The 21,200-nt window shown below is 37.8% G+C and overlaps 1 protein-coding gene across 2 annotated transcripts in view; it reads right to left on the minus strand.

Moving 5' to 3' along the window:
• Window positions 1–10,637, minus strand: part of ano3 (anoctamin 3) — a 53,962-nt gene extending 43,325 nt beyond the window's left edge. For both annotated transcript variants that reach the window (XM_053483329.1, XM_053483323.1), the window contains exon 1: window positions 10,515–10,637. In XM_053483329.1, coding sequence (XP_053339304.1) covers window positions 10,515–10,560 — 46 coding nt within the window. In that variant the 5' untranslated portion in view covers window positions 10,561–10,637. The remainder of the gene's footprint in view (window positions 1–10,514) is intronic.
• Window positions 10,638–21,200: the final 10,563 nt, after the last annotated feature.

Below are 21,200 nucleotides of genomic sequence, written 5' to 3' on the forward strand. Positions count from 1 at the left end.
TTCCTATCCACACCATGGTAAAACAATTTGAACCCTGATCCTAAGCTTTTAGCCTTGCTACCTTTTCACCTGGTCTCCTGGACACACAGTATATCCACCTTCCTTCTCTGCATCATATCAACCAACTCTCTTGCCTTCCCTGTCATAGTCCCAACATTCAAAGTCCCTACTATCACTCCTAAACTCTTGCCTCTTCTTTTCTCTCTCTGCTTTCCAACACGCCTTTCTCCTCTCCTTTTTCGACCAACAGTAGCCCAATTTCCACCAGCACCCTGTAGGTCAACAGCACCGGTGGCGGTTGTTGTTAACCAGGGCCTCGACCAATCCAGTATGGAAATAATATTTGTGATTCGCATCATTGATTTGGCAAATGTTTTTACGTCGGATGCCCTTCCTGACACAACCCTCTGCATTTATCCAGACTTGGGACTGGATTATTTATTATGAACATTATTCCAATGTGTATGCTGATGTTTCTGTATTTTTGTTTAAAAATTTATATTTTAGCAGGCAGTACTAGTCTGGCATTTCTAGTTTCCAGGGTGGCAACAAAGTTGCTTTTTGATCCTTCAGATGCTAAACAGAAGGGAAGATTAATTTCATTCTACGCTTTTTGTTGGTGTGCGGCATTTTGCGAGGATCCCTAAATAATTCGATGCGCCATAGAGAATAATAGTGTTTATGCTTTTAAACATGTATAATTTAAGGCGAATGTAGCTTAAAGCCAATGTAGAGAGGAAATATATGTGGGTCTCTTATTTGCGGGTTTATTCACGCAGCTATTGAATTCGAGGATGCAAATATAAAACTAACTTCACCGCGGACACAAACCAGGTCAGTACCGTACTGTATGTAGTGAGTGTAATAATGTCAATGGATACATTTGTTACATGGACCACAAAAAAGCAGGCGATTCAGCACTATCAGCCTAATCAACCAAAAGGCCAGCCGAAAGGAAAACATGATGAAGCCTATGTTGCGCTTGGATTCATGGTGGGGATGGTGGGGGCAGAGGAGAAACCTGTGTGTGTTTTGTGTCTTAAACCGCTGGCAGCAGACAGCACGAGACCCAACAAAGTAAAAAGACACTTAGAGACAACACACCCCAGTCACGTTAATAAGCCACTCGACTTCTTTGAAAGAAAACTCTAGATAAGTGACGAAGTAAGCCTGTTATAACAATTGCACGTGTATTTTATCTGTTTTGAACTTGGTGTTATTTGATCTTATTGGTTTAGAAATTGATATTTCAATAAATAGTAAACTTGGCCGATTTCGTTATCATTTTGTTGATAAGTGGAGCTTGAAAATTTCCCCACCCTCTTAAGTGGGGAATAACAGAAAATGTTTGAGAACCACTGAGCTAGAGTAAGTTTGGTGATACTTCTACAGTTTACGGCCAAGGATCAAGCTAGAACTAAAACACAAATCAAAACATTTCATGCATACTGCTTTTAAATAATTTTTCCAGTAAAAGACAGTTTACAACTGGGACCATATCTAAACAGAGTGCTATTTATAGCGTCACAAATTGATTGAAAACAAATAAATTTTTTTTTTAAATAAATACAAAAATCCAAAAAAAACCCTGATTACATAAAGCATGACGTCACTCTATATTGTTAGTATGTAATAAAATATTTTCTAATAAAGGTTTATGACATATATATATATATATATATATATATATATATATATATATATATATAATTTAATGTTTATATTAATATTTATATTAATATATTTTATTTAAAATAATGTAAAAAAAAAAAAAGTATTTGGCCAAACTATGACATTGTATCCAAATACATATACTTCAATATGGACTCTCCCTTTTGCAACTATAACAGTTTCCACTCATCATGGAAGGATGTCCACAAGATTTTGGGAACGTTTTTGTTGACAATATTATGTATTTAAAATGGTCAAAAATGCAAACCAATTATAAAAACAATGCAGTACAAAAACTCTAAACAGAGTACTTTCTTTTAGGACATTTCAGGAAGATCATTTTTAATTTAAAAGACATACAATGAATGCTCTGAGAAAATAATTGTAGCACGAGCAAAAACTGTGACAACAGTAACCAACAACAGCACAAATGATGAAATCCACAACCATAATAGCACACGGGTTAAAGGCCTATAAAGTTGTACCAGTCTTTATCAAAATAATTTCAAAACTCATAAAAAATATATAAATATATACAAATAAATATATTAAATACTGTGTGTACTGTATATCCTGGAACATGTTGTGTGAGGCTTTTTAAATAATGACCTAACTTTTCATCAGAGATGGCTAAACTAAAATAAGCGTTGATCAAAATTAAGCAGGTTATATGGCCATTCATTTTTTACACAGCCTTTTTCAGAAATCAGAAATATGTCTTTATATAACAATATTTGTTTTTATGGCACATGTGCCCCTGTGTTTTTGAGCATAATCAGTTTGAAACACTTTGTCAATATTGTGGAATTCAATTATTTAAAAATTTCACCTTTTATCATTTCTCATGGAAAGTAAGACACTGGTGGGACAAGCTTGTCCAGGGTCTTATTTTCACCTTTGTATGAAAAGTGGCAATATAAAAGTTGCCTTTGATAAAAAACAGCAAATAAGATTTGTATACATCCTTACTAATTAACTGTTTGTGACAAAGGCCCAGAAAAGAGTTATAAATAATCGATGGAACACAAACAGAAAACAAATGTTTGAATGTCAGCAAAGCCAAAGAAATTCAAAGTACTGAAATCTCAATTTCCACTATTCTATTAACTCGGAGATCATCGATTTGCATACATTTTCTTTTGGGAAGGGAAACAAACTACCCACGGTGTGAAATCTTAGAGAAGCATGACAGTGAGGTAATTAGAGTGCTAATTATGCGTGGGTGTCCATTTCTGTCTTTCTCCTCCTTCTCACCCATTTCTGTCTCTTCAACTCTGTGCAACTGTACCTGTAGTCAATAAAGCTCAGTCTATACGTCTATATAAACCAGTCCCATCACTATCTGTAGAATTTAAATATTATGTGCAGTTGTGGATACAATCAGGATGTTCTTGTGTGATATTTTTGGCTTGAATTTTGCGCTGACTTGCTGGCACTGATAAATGTTTTCATACTGTAATACAGCTGTGCACAAAGATCAGTGTGTGAATGCTGATATATTAACCAGGTAAGTAAAAAATGTTTTAACCAAGTAGGTAAAAGCCTTTCGTTGAGTCATGACAGCTGTCAATCATATGCTGCAGACAGGTGGAATTCTCCCCATGCCAGACTACATCATGGCATTACTCTCATCTGCCTTTGTCATTCTGTTGCATTAGACAGATTAAATTATCCTGCCTCTGTGTCACCTGCTTCAGCCTTAGGCCCGTTTATCTTTTCTCATCTCATACTGTCCTTCCCTATTCAGCTTGAACGTCCTCATATATGCTTGGTCTTGTTTGGATCAGATTCCATCCCTTCTTAAACTGCAATTCTCCATCCCATTCAAATCTGTTATGTCTCAGCTACTATTTATCTCACCCTTCATCCTTCTTTGTGCCTTGATTGCTTTGATGCAGCACAAAAAGCTATAGTTCTAATATACTTTTTTTCTGTTTAGCCGCTTCATTTGTATATGAAGACAAATCCGAGATGCGTTTCACACGTTATCTTGCTTAGCATAACTTTACTGGCATACCTCCTGACCATACTCTAAATCAGGCACACTGAATCGTCTGCCCTGTGTGACCTCGGGACCTGATTTAAATAAAACCAGAAGCAGTGCCCTTTTTCCTTTTTCAGAATTCAGTCATTACTGCTCTGATCACTGCATATATTCATATTCAAACACCTCCCCCCCAATCTTAGTGTTATGTAAGTGGACAGGTGGCTAGCCTGTGATTGAGGCAGTGCTGTTGAACACACATACGCACATGCATACTCAGAGACTCACAACTCTGGGAATGACGAATTCACAGCTACGCTCGGCAGGGAGTCGTCGTCTTCTCTGTGTCACCCAACAGATTATGATTTGTGAAAACTGCTGTTATGCATTTAATCACATGCTACTAGAATAGCCATCAGTCAGCAAATAAAATTGTTAAATTTTAAATCCTCATTGTACATTTAATTTGTATATTTATCTGTTGTTTTTATGTCATGCTGTTCACATCACTGATGGTGGTGTTAGCATCAGTGTGTGCAACAAATATTTATTTCTATTATAAAACAATTCATATGTGCATTGACTAAGGATTATTCACTATTCAAATGAACCAACTTCCAGCTTATTACTTTATACTATACATACTGTACATCTCATCCGAATCCTTTTAAAAACTCTTTTCATCTGACTTTCAACAATTGCCCTCTCACACAATTCCTCAAACACTCTTGCCCTTTTTTACCTCCATTATAATAGCTCAGACATCAGCTGCTGACCAATATCACTTATCTTCTTTTTTTTATATAATTTATGAATGTTTTATGCAATCAGGTCTTACTCTTTTTTTTCCAACACAGTGACATCCAAGAGCCTAAACAATTTAGTTACTAGGAGACACACCTCACAGATACTGACCCTGTAATTAGCCACTAGCTCAGTCAAACTATCATTTGTCCTTAATTATCCCTGACTTTTCTCAGAACCCATTGAAACAATCTATCACAAGATCCTCCTAACCATCCTCATAAGCCATGCAATTTGTGGCACAACATATCAATAGTGAAATTGATCTAAAACCATCTAGTAATGAACACAACATTGGGATATTTTTAAACTTTCAAACAGCCAACAGTCATCATCACCTTTTACAGGTAACCCTACTTGCTAGTGCAGGTTTCTCCTTCACAACATTTCACAACGTCAGCTGCATATAATTTGTTTTCAATCTAAACAATTTCTCCCATACACCCCCCCCCCCCCCTTCCTCGGCTGATCTCCGATTTAAAACACTGACGCTTGCCCACAAAATCGAAAACAAAACATCCACCTACATAAAGAATACTGCACTCTTGACTCCAAGAGCCTCTAACAGAGCTCGACTTGAACCACAGTCCCTCAAGGTACAAGGAAGAAATGCATAAAGGCTTTTCTGTTTTCAGACATGCAGATGGTAGAACAATCCTCACTAACTGTCTTCAAGTGCAGACTAAAGTCCTACCTCTTCACCGAGACTTTGTATTTTTGTTGGCTTACATACTAGAGATGTAACAATACACATCGAACCAGTTCGATTCAATATACATTACAGGCTTCATAATTTGATTCAAAGAAAAAAAATGACAGAAAAGACTTTATTTCTAAATCATTAACAAAGCAAAACAATAAGTTTGTTGGGTCTTAAAACCCAAAAAAAAAAAAACTTAATAGAGTGATTTAATATTGTACACAAAATGCACCACAAGTTCAGCATATCTTAAAAAAATATACTGTATATATTATGTATAAAATACACAAGGGGCATTGGTGGGCCAGCTACTGGACGCCGTGCTGATCCCAAGCCCGGATAAAATGGCGGAGTTGTGTTAGGAAGGTCATATAGCGTTAAACCTGTGCCAAGCTTGTTTTCGGACCGGGTGGTCCACTGTAGCAAGGACCAACAACAACAGGTATAAAAATATTTATTATTTAGAAAATATACTACTCCCAAATATTTCATTGATTAAATAAAGACTCTGACTCAAAAAAGTGATCAACTGAAACCTAATAAGCTCTGCAGCAGCATCTGAAGTGGAAACCTGAACACCAAAATACCCGAGCTCCATGACTTCCTACTTGGGCAAGGTAGATTTCTGTGGCAAATTCTCTTAATGGCGATTGTTGGTTAAAAGGTACTGAAGAGCTCTTTTTACACTCTCTTTTTACACTTTTGTACAGTGTGGGTGTATAAATTTACAACCTACGTTGCATTTCATTAGTTGTGATCTTGAACTATTGTGCAGTTTGTTATCTATACATTTTAAACTTATTTAGACTTTTGCTGTTTGAAATGTTGAAACAGTGCCACTGCATCGTACAGTATTTATAATTAGGAGAATGGTGATTTCCATTATGTAAATCACTCATTTCCACTATGCACATAAATAAATATTTGCATTGAGATGCATTGTGTGGATTGCTACACCATTAGTACTAACTTGCATTGTCAAACAAGCTAAAAATAGCCTGAGGATGTGTTTTTGATTTAAAAAGCACTACTGTAATCCACTCTGAATGGTGGAGTTTGCTAAATAATGTAAATGTATAAGCATAATATGGCCAAAAATGTGTACACACGTGACCATCACACCAATACTATATGTTTGCCATCCCCAAACTTTTGCTGTAAAGCATAAAATTGTACAGAAAGTCTCTCCTTGTTTTAGCATTGCAATTTCTCTTCAATGCAAGCAATGCATTCTGTGCACAAAGTGAGATCTATAAAGACAGTGGCCTGCAATGAGCCCTGACCTAAACACCTTTGAAATCAAGCATTTCAGGGTCAGGTGATCACACACACATTTAGCCATAAAATATTGCTTTAGGCAATGCTATAAAAATATTACAAGCTTACTATGTTGCACTAAAGAGACAATGCTATTTTAATAGGAGCTTTGCATCCAATCAGAACTCAAGATTAGACGAAGTGCGACCACTATTTGATAATAGCAGGTCATTATTTTAGTATGGCATCCCCAATTGTTTTCCATTAAGGTGGCACATTGACATAGCTGTTACTGTAACTCCTCAGGTTCGAGTCATGCTTCATGTGGAGTTTGCATGTTCTCCCCATAATTGGGGTTTCCTCCAAAGACGTTCCCAATTTGCCTGTAGTGTGTGAGTGTGTTCATGCTTGTGCCATATGATTGTCCAAGGTGTATCCTGCCATGTCCCCCAGTCTCCTGGATAGGTTTACATACATCTGTAACACTATGATTTATCCTGTACTGATTAATTCACTGTTACGCAAAGTATGCAGCACTCGCTTTACTTTTATGGTTTCCAACCACATTTCACCCTGATTTTTTTTTAAACCTATACCCAACCTTTCTGTTTCTCTCATTCTCTGCTTTAATATTCATTATGCATGTCCCAACTCACTTGCCCTGTTTTTGACTCTCTCCATCTTTCTCATAAAAACCAAACACACACACACACACACACCTCTGCACCAAGCCCAGAAGCAAAAATCTATTCAATCTTATTTTCTCTTGCGCTCTTTTCCAGTTCCAACATCAAATGTGTTCTGAGCTTTTAAAAAAAACAATGCAATGTATATTCCTTTAAGCTTATGATCCTGAAAAATTAAAGGAAACCCCTAGCAGATGAAAGAAGAGAGTCAATTAATTGCACTAAAGCCCACTTTCCTGTCTTTGCCATTAAATCACTTAAGATTAGAAGGTTCGGCATGTACGACACATCCCAGCATCCTTCACCTGCTTTGACAGAGAGCACTGAGCACTGATTGCTTAACTGTGTACATGTAGCTGTCCACTATCTTGTTACTCATCAGCTCTCTGGCTTTGTTCACTCTTGGTTAAATAAAAATAAACCAAAAATTACCTTGAAAATACACGAAATCATAAAAGACCAAACCTTTAAATCAGCCTTACAGCTTCTTTGACTTGTCATTCCGTAATACAAACATGAGCAGAGTGCATATTATTTTCCATTAAGCAGCAGCTGTCAAAAATAATAGAGCTATTGCAGTTGAAGTTTCAGCCCACTGCCTCAGCAAAGCCCTAAATAATTAACCACAGGGTCATCAGTTCACTCAAAAGCCCTGTAATTAGCTAAATACATACACACCGCATTGATGGGGAAATGTCTGGGACAGCAGAAGATTGTAGAGTGGCACTATAAATACCATATTGTGTCTGTCACCTCCATTGATCAATAAACACTAAGGCGAGTCTAAAACGCATTGTGACATGGATTGGAGCAGCGCAGAACGGCAAAAGATCAGGCTCTGCACTCTGGATTTATTGCTCTACTTCTGGCTGCCAAAACAGCTGAGGGACAGCAGGACATGTGGGAGTTCTGTTATCCTGTATATCGCATGAGAAAAAAATGCGCTCATACTAAATGTTTGCAGAAATAAAAATCACAGCAATGCCAATATTAAGTATGACAGCATGATTGCAATTATGATACTCCTTTTATATAGCAGTTCTATAAACAAGAAATTAATATTAAGCAACTGACATTTTGGATAATATATAATTTATTTTGTATACTATTACGTATCGCTTTTTGGGAGCTCAGTGATGTTCAATGTTAAAAATTCGCCTTGCTTCATTTCTTCCTTTTCATCTTCAGTTATTAAGCCTTCGCATTTGAGATCTATTCATGTAAAATATTATTTGCCATGTCAACTGAGGATGTCACTAACTTCTATGGCAACCATTTCAGTAAAGTGTTACTATAATTGGAATTTTCATGGTGAACATGACCAAGCTGAAAGAGACAAGCAGTTAACATAGCAGTTATACTTAAAACTAAACCAGTTGGATACAGCACATATAATGCCTTTTTAAAACTTATTTTTACATTGTAGCATTTACTAGTTCCTGGACTATATTTATACCCTAGAAACAGCAGCAAAGTAAGAGCCAAGGATTTAAACTTTCACAAACTGTTCACTATCTGCACGTAGAAAAAAAGTCTGAAAACAGGTTTAGACAAGTGTATGCCATCATTGTCTTCCATTTACTATGATATAATTAGCTTCACAAATTTGCACAGTGTCCCATAATAAAATGTTTATATTTTGAAAAGAATAATAAAAAAAACATTATCATGTCATGTAGAATATTAAAAAGACAGTGATGGCACATGTAGCCGCCCATTTGTCTTATTACTGAAGATATTTTCAAAAATACACATTCCATTTACCTGAGTCAAAATTGCTAAGAAATGATTAACCGTAATGACTCATGACATCATACCAGCAATTACTGTGTTGTAGGGGAAATTATATTGCTGATGTCCCCAACCTCCAATAAACCACAGGCAATCATATATTATGGGCAAGTTGGAAATGTTAGTCAGCCTACAATGCATGTTTTGGAAATCCATGAAAAATCCAAAGAAACCCACCAGCATGGACAAACTCCATCCACCAAGGTCAGAAGCAAGATTCATAGCCTCAAAAACTAAAAAGCTTTTTCTGGGAATTTATTGTACCATCACTACTATATACTTTTATTGACACAGTAGTGAGTAGGCTCTCATGTGAAACTGACAATATTTAGGTTCAGGACACAAACTGACATTATGTTGTATATTCAATACTTTTGGATTTTGATGTGAGCTCTCACACAGCAGTACTCATTTGTACGGTATATACTTTTGATATCGCCTGCCCTTTTGACCCTTTAGTATTTTCTGGGCTAATGTCTGTGGTGTACCTTTTAATATATACATCATTATGTCAGTGGTCTGGTTATGTTCTTTAACTTATTTTGTAGGGTGACATACAGGACATTATCCAACCTCACCTCCAGTGTTCCTGCTTCAGGCTTCAGATCTGATGTTTCACTGATCACTACATCTACATCTAAGCATTTGGCAGACGCCCTTATCCAGAGCGACTTACATTTTATTTTTTTTTTTTTATCTCATTACACACTGAGCAATTGAGGGTTAAGATCCTTGCTCAAGGGCCCAACAGTGGCAACTTGGTGGTTGTGGGGTTTGAACCTCGGATCTTCTGAACCGTAGTCCAATGCCTTAACCACTAAGCTACCCCTGGCCCCTAATCACTATATTGACAATTCCCTGTAAAAGGTATAACACTAAAGGTACAAAATATGACTCTTGATGGAGCAGCACCTTCACGACAAGGATATACTATTCTGCATTTCTTAGTGAAGCGGACAGGCTATTTAATCAGGAACGCTATAAGAGCAGAAGCCTACTGCGCCAGCTCCACTTAGTACAGTAGAGAGTGATGAGAAATGCAGAAACACTTCATGGAAAAACACACAAGCGCACACTATCAAAAACACAAAACGCTTCTCTCGCACACACACAAACACACGTTTTTATTAAATGTATACCTGCAAAATGGGGACATGCATTTCTGGAAGGTCTAGAAAATAAAATGAAAACAAATTTGCATTATTTAAAAAATAATAAATAAATAAATAAATAAATAGATGCACATTTTAAGCTTGTTAGTTGATTTTTTTTTTTTTTTTTTAAGTTCTGAAATTCACAGCCTAGTCAGGATATGTTCAAGTGCTATATCCCAGGACATGTACAGTACACACACACAATTTCTCAATCTGGCAAAACAGCAGCACATTTGAAGTGAGGCTCTCAGCTGTTTAATCACAGCAATTGCTTTTAGCTTGTTTCTCCACACGTCCGTAGATTTTCTTGTCACCTCCGATAAACAGGTCTGCAGTGTGTGATGGCCAAACGTGCGTCACAAACTGACAGAGTTTCACACCGAGCCTTTTAAAAAGTAGCCTCCGTTATACAGAGAAAGAGAGAGAGAAAGAGAGAGAGAGAGACTCTCACACACACTAATACCGACCCTTTTGCTGCTTGAAGGACTGAATCGATCCGGAGTGATGCACCATAGTGGCGTCCCGTTGAGTTTCCAGAGGTTAAAGAAAAGTCCGCACTCGTAAAAACAAGGTGCACACATCGGGCTGAGAGGAGGATAGTGGGACAAGCCGTACTGTAGGTGTTTCCGCCTCCCCCTTTGCGCCGAGCTGCGCAAACCGAACGCACCCCGTCACGCGCCGAACTCTTCTCGAGCCTTGCCTGCTGTTGTCATAGAAACGCACAGAGAAAAAAGGGGGGGGGGGGTCGTTTCGGTTCTTCAGATCCACTTGTTTAACGGTGCACTTGCTGTACGGACAGAAGTCCCCCTGTCCTCTCCTCTCCTCTCCTCTCTCCTGTCCTCTCCTCTCATCTATCCTGTCCTCTCCTCTCATCTATCCTGTCCTCTCCTCTATCCTGTCCTCTTCTCTCCTCTATCCTGTCCTCTCCTCTCCTCTATCCTGTCCTCTCCCCTCTCAGCCCTGGTGTATTTCATTAGCGTCAGGAGAAAATGAGAGCGGATGTCGGGGACCCTGAAGCCTATTTTGCGTCATATGGTTTTCTCCGAGCTTGGTATCAGCTTGCAGTAATGAGCGGTTGTCTCTATAGAGCTTTACGTCAAGGGACCTGGTGTTTCCAGCCGCCCAACATTTTCCAGTCCTCCCCAAGCACGCACACAGTCTCTGCACGCTCACTCATCTCTAAGAGCTGAAGTCATGAAGCATAACCCTAAAACAAAGCTCAAATGGTCTAGTTAACAGATATAAATATGAACGCACACTATTCATTAATGTGATTCGAGAAGTATGTTTTTAAAATGAATTTGTGCTGCAGTGTGCGTGTGATTTTTTTATTTTTTATTTTTCATCTGTGTTGGAAGAGGTTCTTAAAGTACAGAGCTTGACTGCCCCTGCTTTACAGCTCCTCTTTAGGTATTTAGGGTCAGGATGGAGTGGACTGGCACTAATTTGTTTGGTTTGACACAGTAGTGTCAAGCTCAGCCAGAAGCAAACTGGCTGTGCCTCTCAAACAACTGCTGTTAATCATCAAAACAGTTTCGCTTGCTGCTGTTTCACTATTATATACAACAAAAATGGCATCTCACTCTATACTGCTTTTTGGATTTCAACCCATACTGCTGCAGTCAAGGAGGGGGTTTTACCAATGCGCTTTAGTTTTCTGATTTGCTGATCAGAAGATGCACATCACACAGGCACTGAGCCTTAATGACATGGTTGGGTGGTTTTGACTTATGGGTATGGCACAGAAGAATACAGCAGGACTGTTCTACAGTATATCGAGATAGTGGCAGTATATCCTCTGAGCACAACACTTATCAACCTACAAATGACCCTACTTAAAATGCCACAAATATTACACAGGGTCTCGAGTGCTGAAAGATTCCTACACAGGCAGGAATAGAAATGTACAGAAAAAATAATAAAGCGATCAGTATATGTTCACAGGTCTGTTGATCCCTCAACTGCCTGAGACAAGCGCCTGGTCCAAAGACAAATGAAATACATGAGAAGAGAAATGAAGCAAGACCAAAAATACAGAGTGAAAATGCTAAAGGTTTATACATGTATACACCATAACATTACGATCACCCGCTTATTACTGACTAGGTCCTCCTTTGTCAATAGTAATGCACTGTGTGTTCTGATACCTTTCTGTGGAAACAAGCATGAATTGTTTCAATAATTGGAGCTACTGTATGGTAGCTCTGATGTTGGATAACCAGCCTTCGCTCCCCAGGTTAACCAATATTCCTTGTCTGCACATGACCCTTTCACTGGTTTACCAGTTTTTCTTCCTTGGACCCCTTTTGTTGGGTCCTGACCACTATAGACCAGGAATATCTTACAAGAGCTGCAATTTCAGAGTTGCTCTGATCATCGTCTCGCCATCATAATTTGTGCCAATACAATGTAAAAATTTTTTGGGGGGGGGCAGTACATCCTTAAGTTTCAGACACTTTAATTTCTTAATGTAATACACATCATTATTCTTACCTAGTTATGAACTACTGTAGATTACCCATTTAGTGTTGTGAAATGCTCATGGGCCAAGACATTACCTGTTATCCCTTACATTTTATTAAATTCAAACATCAGTCATCCTGTTGATAAGATGAGGGGGAAAAAACAGCAGCTTGTCATGTTTCAGAACAATCTAAAATTGCAAACTCTGCAAAATGTCTTATAGACTCTCCTGTTTCAGAAAACATACTGACTCTTACAAATTAATTACACCTGAGACGTCTTTTATTAAAATGAAATAAATATAGTATTAGACACTTTGCCATATCAACAGTTATAAAGGTTTCTGTAATTAATTTATTCCTTCCCATATCATTGTGCATCTGCCATACAAGTCTCTATGAATCAGTTGTTATTATACAAAAACAATAAACTGTTAAAACAAGCATGTCTAAACCTACACTATTAATACATTTAGTGATAAAAGTCTACTTTTTCAGAGGAGAGAATTTGTGATAATGTTTGTAAGTACTGTACTCAGTTTCCATCTTGATTACACATACTGTAGATTACATAAACCTCACAGAAAGTTGTAATAGTATTAAAAATACTATTGTTCCAATGATTAAAAAAAAAACTTTAATAGCTTTAGTAGTTTTAATGTTGCAATATTATATGTACTATCCACTCAGTTTCAAGATGGCAAAAGGTAATAGACACCGTAAACCATGCGCAAGAAAAATAACACTACAATGCTGTTTTTTATTTCAACAATTTTCCTCTTTACTCCTTAGCCCCGTAATACCCTTTTTCTCCCTCCCTCACATTTACCCTGTTCAGTTTTTGACAAACTTTTACGCATGCTATGCTTTTTTAAAATGAGCTTACACAGTTCTTATTTCTTATGCCAATGTCAATGGTTTATGTTGTCAAATCAAAAACAGTGAAAATGATTAAGAGACAAAATGGAAGTGATTAGCAGGGAAAACAAAAAGAAAGGCTTGACACACACACGCACGCACACACACACTGTTCAATGTCAAAGAGGCCTGAGAAGGCTTGACAACTGAAAGCACATACTACATCATACTATCATGCCAGACCTTATAAACAGACATGTCATTAGCTTAAATCATGTAGACAATGCTGCACCAAAAGGCTACCCATACCATCACAGAGAGTGGAAATAGAGGAAGAGGTGAGAAAGAGGGGGATAGACTCTTTGAGAGAGAAAATGACATGACAGAAGCTGTGTCCATAAGTAATCCCATCATGTATATATACATTGATCTGTAACTAAGAGATATATTTAATCTCTCTTTCCTATGTTCTCTACTTCTATGACGTCCACAGACCTAAATACCATCTGTCTCTCCCTCACATGCCACCTTTTCCGTTTCCACCTGCTGTCCCCTTGATTATAGAACTGCAATAGGAGAAGCCATACTGCTACACTGGCCTATATCACCACCATAACATGCACATTCAAACGTTTGGCTCCTGCAGTGTGTTTTGACATGTAGGTCGCATGAATTTTACTGCAGTGTGGTGTGGGTCTCTGTGGTGATACTGACACCTTGTGGTAAGAGTTCAAAGCAATCCTTTATCCAATCCTATTGAATAGGACTACACAGGCCAGCCTTCACTCCTTATGTGCATCAGTAAGCCCTGAGGTAAGTAAGCCCTGTCACCAGTTCACCAGTTTTTCTTCCTTGGATTACTTTAGTTGGCCCTGATCACTGCAGACCAGGAACATCCCACAGGACCTGCAGTTTTGTAGACCCAGTCCTCTAGCCATCACTGTTTGGCACTTGTCAAAGTCACTCAAATCTTTATAATTTATAATTTTATTTTTTCAGCTTCCAACACACCAACTTCAGGAAAAAAGGTTCATTTACTGCCTAATGTATCCCACCCACTTCCAGCTGCCACTGTAATGAGATATTACAAATGTAAGTACTGTGAGAAGGGCCAAATTGTGATGGCTAACTTGACATTATTAACTTGACATTGTATTGGCATCTGGAAAAGGGTGGAATGTATTAGACAGCAAGTGAACTTTTTTCCCCCTTGAAGTTGATGTGTTGGAAGAAAAAAGGCTAACAGCGGCCAAAGATCACTGATGCACATGGAGAATGAAGGCTTGCCCATGTAACCCTATCCAATAGAAGAAGTAATGTAGCTCAAATTGAGAAAAAGGATAATGCTTCTTTCAATAGAAAGGTGTCAGATCACACAGGTCATTGCTGTTTTGGTGGAAGAGGGGAGACTTACTTAATATTAGGCAGGTGGTCACAATGTTATGGCTAATTAATGTAATTATGATTATAATATAATCATAAGGTGGAAAGGAAAATATGCTATGTATTCATCTCAGATACCGGTTTATCCTGGATACCCGGGCTGCAGTGGATCAGGAGCCTGTCCTGGGAACAGTACCAATTCAACTCCACACACATGCACACTTATTAATGCGTAGGGCAATTAGCATGGACAATCCTTCTACCAGGGAGAAGGGAGGAAACCAGAGGAAACCTATGAGGTTATGCAGACATGCTCTATATAGAAAAACTGAGCTCTGGATCAACCCAGGGACCCCAAAGCGCTGAGGAGCAAAACTGCCTACTCCACTTGGTATGACACTTGTAACATAAATAATAATTGCATTAAAATCCAGCCGGCATGTGGAAGACCCAGGTACAGTTTCCGCCTAATGGCCAAACTCACCCACTGGATGCAGTGCTGGTCCCAAACCCAGATAAAATGAAAGGGGTGCATTAGGAAGGGCATCCGGTGTAAAAACCTGTGCCAAGTTATCTGCAGATTGGATGGTCCACTGTGGTGAGCAGCCAAAAGACCAACAACAATTATGCAGATCAAGTACCCAGAGGAGTAAAACCATTTAACATCTGTACTTGTGAAGTGGCACATAAAACACAAAACTTTCTTCTTGTAGTAAATGAATGCTAAATACTGTATATCTTCCTTGAGCTTGGAATTAGACTTGCAGCAGGACAGAGCCATCCTGGAAGGCAGAAATCTTATGGAGAGTATAGCTGCCCCTGAGGCTGTATGAGACATGCTCCCACCTCCTTATGCTACAGTGCACCTGAGGGTAAGCATGCTGGGTGAGAGAGGACTTTGGGAGACATACATAACTGCAGTGTAATTATCAACACTGAACATCTATACAGAAAGACACAAATGACTATGTGGTTTAAAGGTTAAGTCAGCAATTTGGTTGTAAGTTTGCATGCCACTGCAGGATTGGCAGCTTATAAAACAGACAGGTAATTAGCAATGCCTGCTTATCCTAATTGCTTGGATCACTTGATGTTTCTTCCAAAGTCTGCAATATCACAAAGATCAAAGTTTGTCCTCTGACTCAACAGCTGCTGCAGTGTAAGGAGGACTTCACCAAATGTTAGAAAATATTGATATACTGTGATCGCAGTAGAGCTCAACTGGGCATTTTAGATCATTTTTGTAAAGCAGAGGTAAATTAACGAATGATATGGTCAGTGATTCTCCAAAGCTAGGCTCCTCTTACGAGTCTCATTTATGTTTAATAAGGAAAAGGATCTCCTTCTCAGTCTGTTAAGTGACACTAATGGAGTAGAGCAGGCACCCTGCTTTAATTCAACAACATTCCCTTGATCATTCAGTGATAACATGAATTAATAAAGCATTGGAAGCTTTTCCACTGCTAAAATATTTACCGTATGATTATATCTGTTTCCAGGACAACAAAAAATATATTGCCATAGACACATTAAAAGCTAGTCCGAGACCAGATTGTTTAGGAATTGTAAAAGCTCATTAAAAGCTAAACAGTTCCCTGAAAAATTAAATAAATTATCTAAAATTCTATTTTATGATCTCATAATCTATAAATTGCTTTTCTCAAATAAAAGTAGTGGATCAGCACCACTCAATTACTTATCCTTTGATGATTTATCTACAACACAGATTAAAATATGTGGTTAGTTTCTTTTAAACATTTACACAATATGTATTATTCAGAAGTTGTCGGAAATTTCAACAGGCCATAATGCTCTCGTCTTGATGGTCTGGCTCATGCATACCATACAAGGGAGTGGCCTTTAAATTAATCCTCACCCTGACTCCTCCCCACACCACACCTCTGGCATGTAATTCATAGACTTAATGAATCCTATCAGATCATACTGATTTTCAAATTGTCATAATGTTTTCTGTATTGTGACTACATTTCTTTCCAGTATTAAAAAGCTTCGAAGTGTGATTTGTGCAATTGTAAATTGCCCACATGTAAAAGTAATCCTGCAAATTAGTCCCTTTTAGATTATATTCCCACTGTGCGCCCTGTGTTCTTAGGATACCAGAGTAAATGGTTACTCAATAGGAATGTACTCTCCAGTCCTTTTTTCCAGAAACAATTAAGATATTCTCCAAATGTAATCATGTCCAAAATATCATTGTGATATGATACCACCTCATGTCTAAAGCCCTCGACATGCCACTGAACATTGTCTCTTAGGTTTAGGTCATAGCAAAGCAACATCAAAATGCAAGTATATGTACATTAGATACTGCAGCCTGCAGTTGAATTGTTAAGTGTTGAGTTGACTTTTTCTCTCAGTTCTTTCCTCTCTTTCCTATCTCTGCTGGTGATGTATAATAAATTAAACAATACGTCTAAGATGGCTGAGCCCAGTCGGATACACAATGAGGTTTTCATTTTCAAATAAGCCACTCAGTTCAGTTGCAGAAACAGTACTAACCCATTCTTGCAAGCATCAACACAGGACATCCTCTCAGCTAAATGTATAAAGAATATATACACTACATTATGTAGGGTGGCACAAAAGTCCAAGATCCATAGGCAAACAAAGAAACGCTGTCAAATGGAAGAATCTTGTCTTGCATAATGAGAACAAAGTCTATTAAATCCTCTGTTAGTTTCTAAGCCATCCCGGGTCTGAAAAAAAAAATACATTTCATATAAGAAAAAATGTCAATGGAAACCTACATTTAGGCCACCCTGTGTATATAAGTTGTATAAGTTGTATGTTTATTTTCTCTAGTTGGTGCAACCTACATTAATATATATTTTCTTTGTTAGTGGTACTAAGAGGTATTGTATCTTGGTTATTTTTCTTTTTGTTATAGTTAAATGGGAAGCCGTAGGGAGAGGGTGCCCTTTTATTTAGTTTAACCCATGTTTATTCCTGTTTTTCAGTTAGTAAGGGAGTGGAGGAAAGCCTTTGTTGATTATTTCTTTTATTTTACCCGGTTAGGTTATTTAGTACTCCCTCAAACAGTTAGAGTGTTTTTGTTTGTTATGTTGGCGTTGGCCCTCTCCTAAAATCATCTATTGCTCCCATGTTTTAGTACCCGTAAATAAACCCTTGGTTAATTATCCAAGAAAGTGTTGTTGCATTTCTGGGGCAGTGGACTGAAGTGATCCTTCCACATTTTTGTTAATTTCTTCATTATAAGTTTTATTTCTTTTGTTACTCTCACTCCCACCCCTGGACATAAGGGAGAGGGATGCAACAATACTCTTCAGAGTGCACTAACTGGTATTTAACAAGGAACTATGTGTATTATTTTATGATTGCTATCATCCTCAATATTTTTGGCTGGGTTATGGCCCAGGGCCAATTTCCTAATAATTTAGTTCCTAAAAAATTAAAATGATTTCAATTAGACAATCATAGCAAACGAAACACGATAAGTAATGAGAGACATGAAGAGCAATGTTTAGCACATTTTGTACAATAAAATGATAATTAATTATTACAAAAACACAATCTATGTCTACAGAAACACGCTTCATTAACAAGTCAGTTTTAAGTTAATATGTCAGGCTCTTGTATGCTGGTTCTGTGATGCTGTAACTGGTTCTGTTTCTGCCACAGTTTTGACATTCAGTATCAAAAAGCAAACACATCTCAATAAATTTATTAATGCCAGAAACAAAATAAACTCGGTGGGAGTTCCTGATACCAAACACACACCTATACATATGTCTCACACTACGTGGACGATGTAACAAACTATTCTTTTACTGTCCCTGAAGACCATGCCATCACATAGATAGGAATACATCAGCTATACCCAGGTGACCAAAGGGTGATGAGAACAAAGACAAGTTCTTGCTTTTGGGGACGCTTTGACATGCCTATCATGTTACTTAAAAGAGGTGGAAGACAGAGATGGCTAGTGCGTCTCTGAGTTGTTCCAAAGGGACCGTCTATTAGGGGTTAATTACACCATGTACATGACAGGGTTCTGACTCATAACATGTCACAATGATAGGAATAGCTACAGTACATTATGCAACACATGGCTGTGTAAGCAGAATATATGATGTATGTTACATCAAATAAACTTGTCTGGAGTCATATTACATGTAAATATAAACTGGGTTTATATTTACATGTAATGCTATAAAAGTTACATTTGGAAATGATTCCAGCTATGGCACAATTTCCATGTTTATGAAGGTGCAATCATTTAGACAGCATTTGTTTAAATTGCATGGACTATTTGACATCTTTAATGGTTTCCCTAAACTGGGCCAAGTTCACTTACTCATCAACTACATTGTATTCTGCAATACAGCATATGCAAAAAAAACAACAACATTTTGTTCAGAATGATGAATTACATTTATAAAGTATAACATGGGAAAAATATTAATATCACTCTCTTCGTATTGGCCTGCCCACTCAGTGTTTGTGCTGAAAGAGACCATGTAAAGCACAATAAATGAGAAGACAGATAAATTAATTACCAGAAAGTTGAGGTCTTCTGCTGTGTCCGTGGTGCAGTCTATCTCTCGCGCCTGGATTGAATTTCCTGAGCTGTGTGCCGGCTGTGCGGTCTACAGAGCTCTGTGCGTGAAGCCACTGCAGCTCCATCATGCGGAGGCTGCACATGTCTCGCGCCTTTCCAGTGGTGCGTCACGTACTGAAGGAGAGCAGTAAGCACAGCTGCACAAGAGTGATACCAAAACTGAATCCAAAGTTTTGGAAAAGTTGCCTCCATGGTGATTTTGTCATGCATGATAGCAGTATCAGAGAATCAAATAAAAATAACCTACAGTATGCATGGTCAAGATTAAAGGGAGACAAGAGAACCTTTAATGTGCTATTCAGATAGTATAACTCAATTAAATTTTATTTGTATAGCACTTTTAAAAATTGACATTGTTGCAAAGCAGCTTTACACGATCAAAAGAAATTATGGAAATTTATATGATATGTGAATGTGTATGAATCAAAATGATAAGATTATGGAGATAAGACTGGGTATAGTGTATACTGTAAATCACAGAGATGTGAGTTACAATAATTGTTTTGATAAACGGCTGTGACGACCTTTATTACTGCTGATTGTGGGAGGGCTGGTACGGCTTGAAAGTTGCACTTAATCATTAGTAGCTATACCTTTGCTCAGATATGTTGTCCATTTTTGATTTTCTTTATCTATATTACCAGTCCAGTCTATTGCTCACCTGCCCAGGATATCTGGTAACTACAGGGCTATCAAAAGGCAGGAATTTAAACTGAATGATCTTTTAAGATATATAAAAATTGACAATTAAAATGACAAAAACAGACAGTACTAAAATCCCTAAATTTACTATTAAGTATGATAACTTCATGTACTCATGTAAAACTTTTCCAAAACAAATATGGCTTAAGACCGTTTGTTTAGATGATTGTAATGCTGTTTCTTTTCTTAACAAACCATAAAAATAGCTAAATTATATAAATTATAAGCTATTTACACCCAGGAATATGATATATTTCTGTTTTTTTATTCTGTACGGTATTTTTTAGTATTGTTTGTTCTTTCTAATGCGATCAAGATGAATAAATGCTGAAAAAAAGACTGAACATTTTATTTATACAGCAGAATGTCAAACACTGCTGTGTCCCTGTGTTCAGTGTCTACCATGATCATAGATGATTAGCAGTACACAAAGCAACTGTTACACCAACCACTGAGAAGATGGGAAAATACATAAGTTAATAATAAATAAATATCTGATGATCACTGATATTTATCTTTAGATGACCCAATATTACTATGGTAGTAAATGATGGCCTCTGCATACACTGAACTGAAACTGTATCAAAACTGTTATTGTTACATGCAGAAACCATTTCCTCCTTTAGTGCAATGATTGCTGGTCACTGGCAGGGAAACTACACAACACTGATCACTAACTTTAAACTAGCAAACTGGTGACAGGATCATGAGTACCCACGGCTCATTTATGACTTTGAGGAGCAAAGCCTATCAGGCCAACCGCACAGAAAAGCCAGTGCAGTACAAATCACTGAATAACCACCCAGTGCACCACATCCCACCACACAAAGATCCCAGCAGGCAAAAAGCCCAAGGCCATCAACCCAGCCTCCAAATTCCCCAGATACCAACCAAATCGAGCACATTTTTTGATGTAGTGAATTACCAAGTGCAATCAACGAAGGCCCCACCCTGCAGCCCACAGCACCAAAAAGATCTATTGATAATGTTCTGACACCATAGCACACCCCTCAAAGGCCCTGTTGGCACAAGAGGAACTCAAAACTTAGGTGGTTAAAATATTATGGCTGATCACTGTACGTCCATCTAGTGTTGGGTAGTGAAGACTTCCAAATCTAAGCAAAGATTCAGTTTACCTGTGAAATCTT

This window comes from Clarias gariepinus, chromosome 2 (assembly GCF_024256425.1).
Source record: "Clarias gariepinus isolate MV-2021 ecotype Netherlands chromosome 2, CGAR_prim_01v2, whole genome shotgun sequence".
In the NCBI taxonomy this organism is placed as follows: Eukaryota; Metazoa; Chordata; class Actinopteri; order Siluriformes; family Clariidae; genus Clarias; species Clarias gariepinus.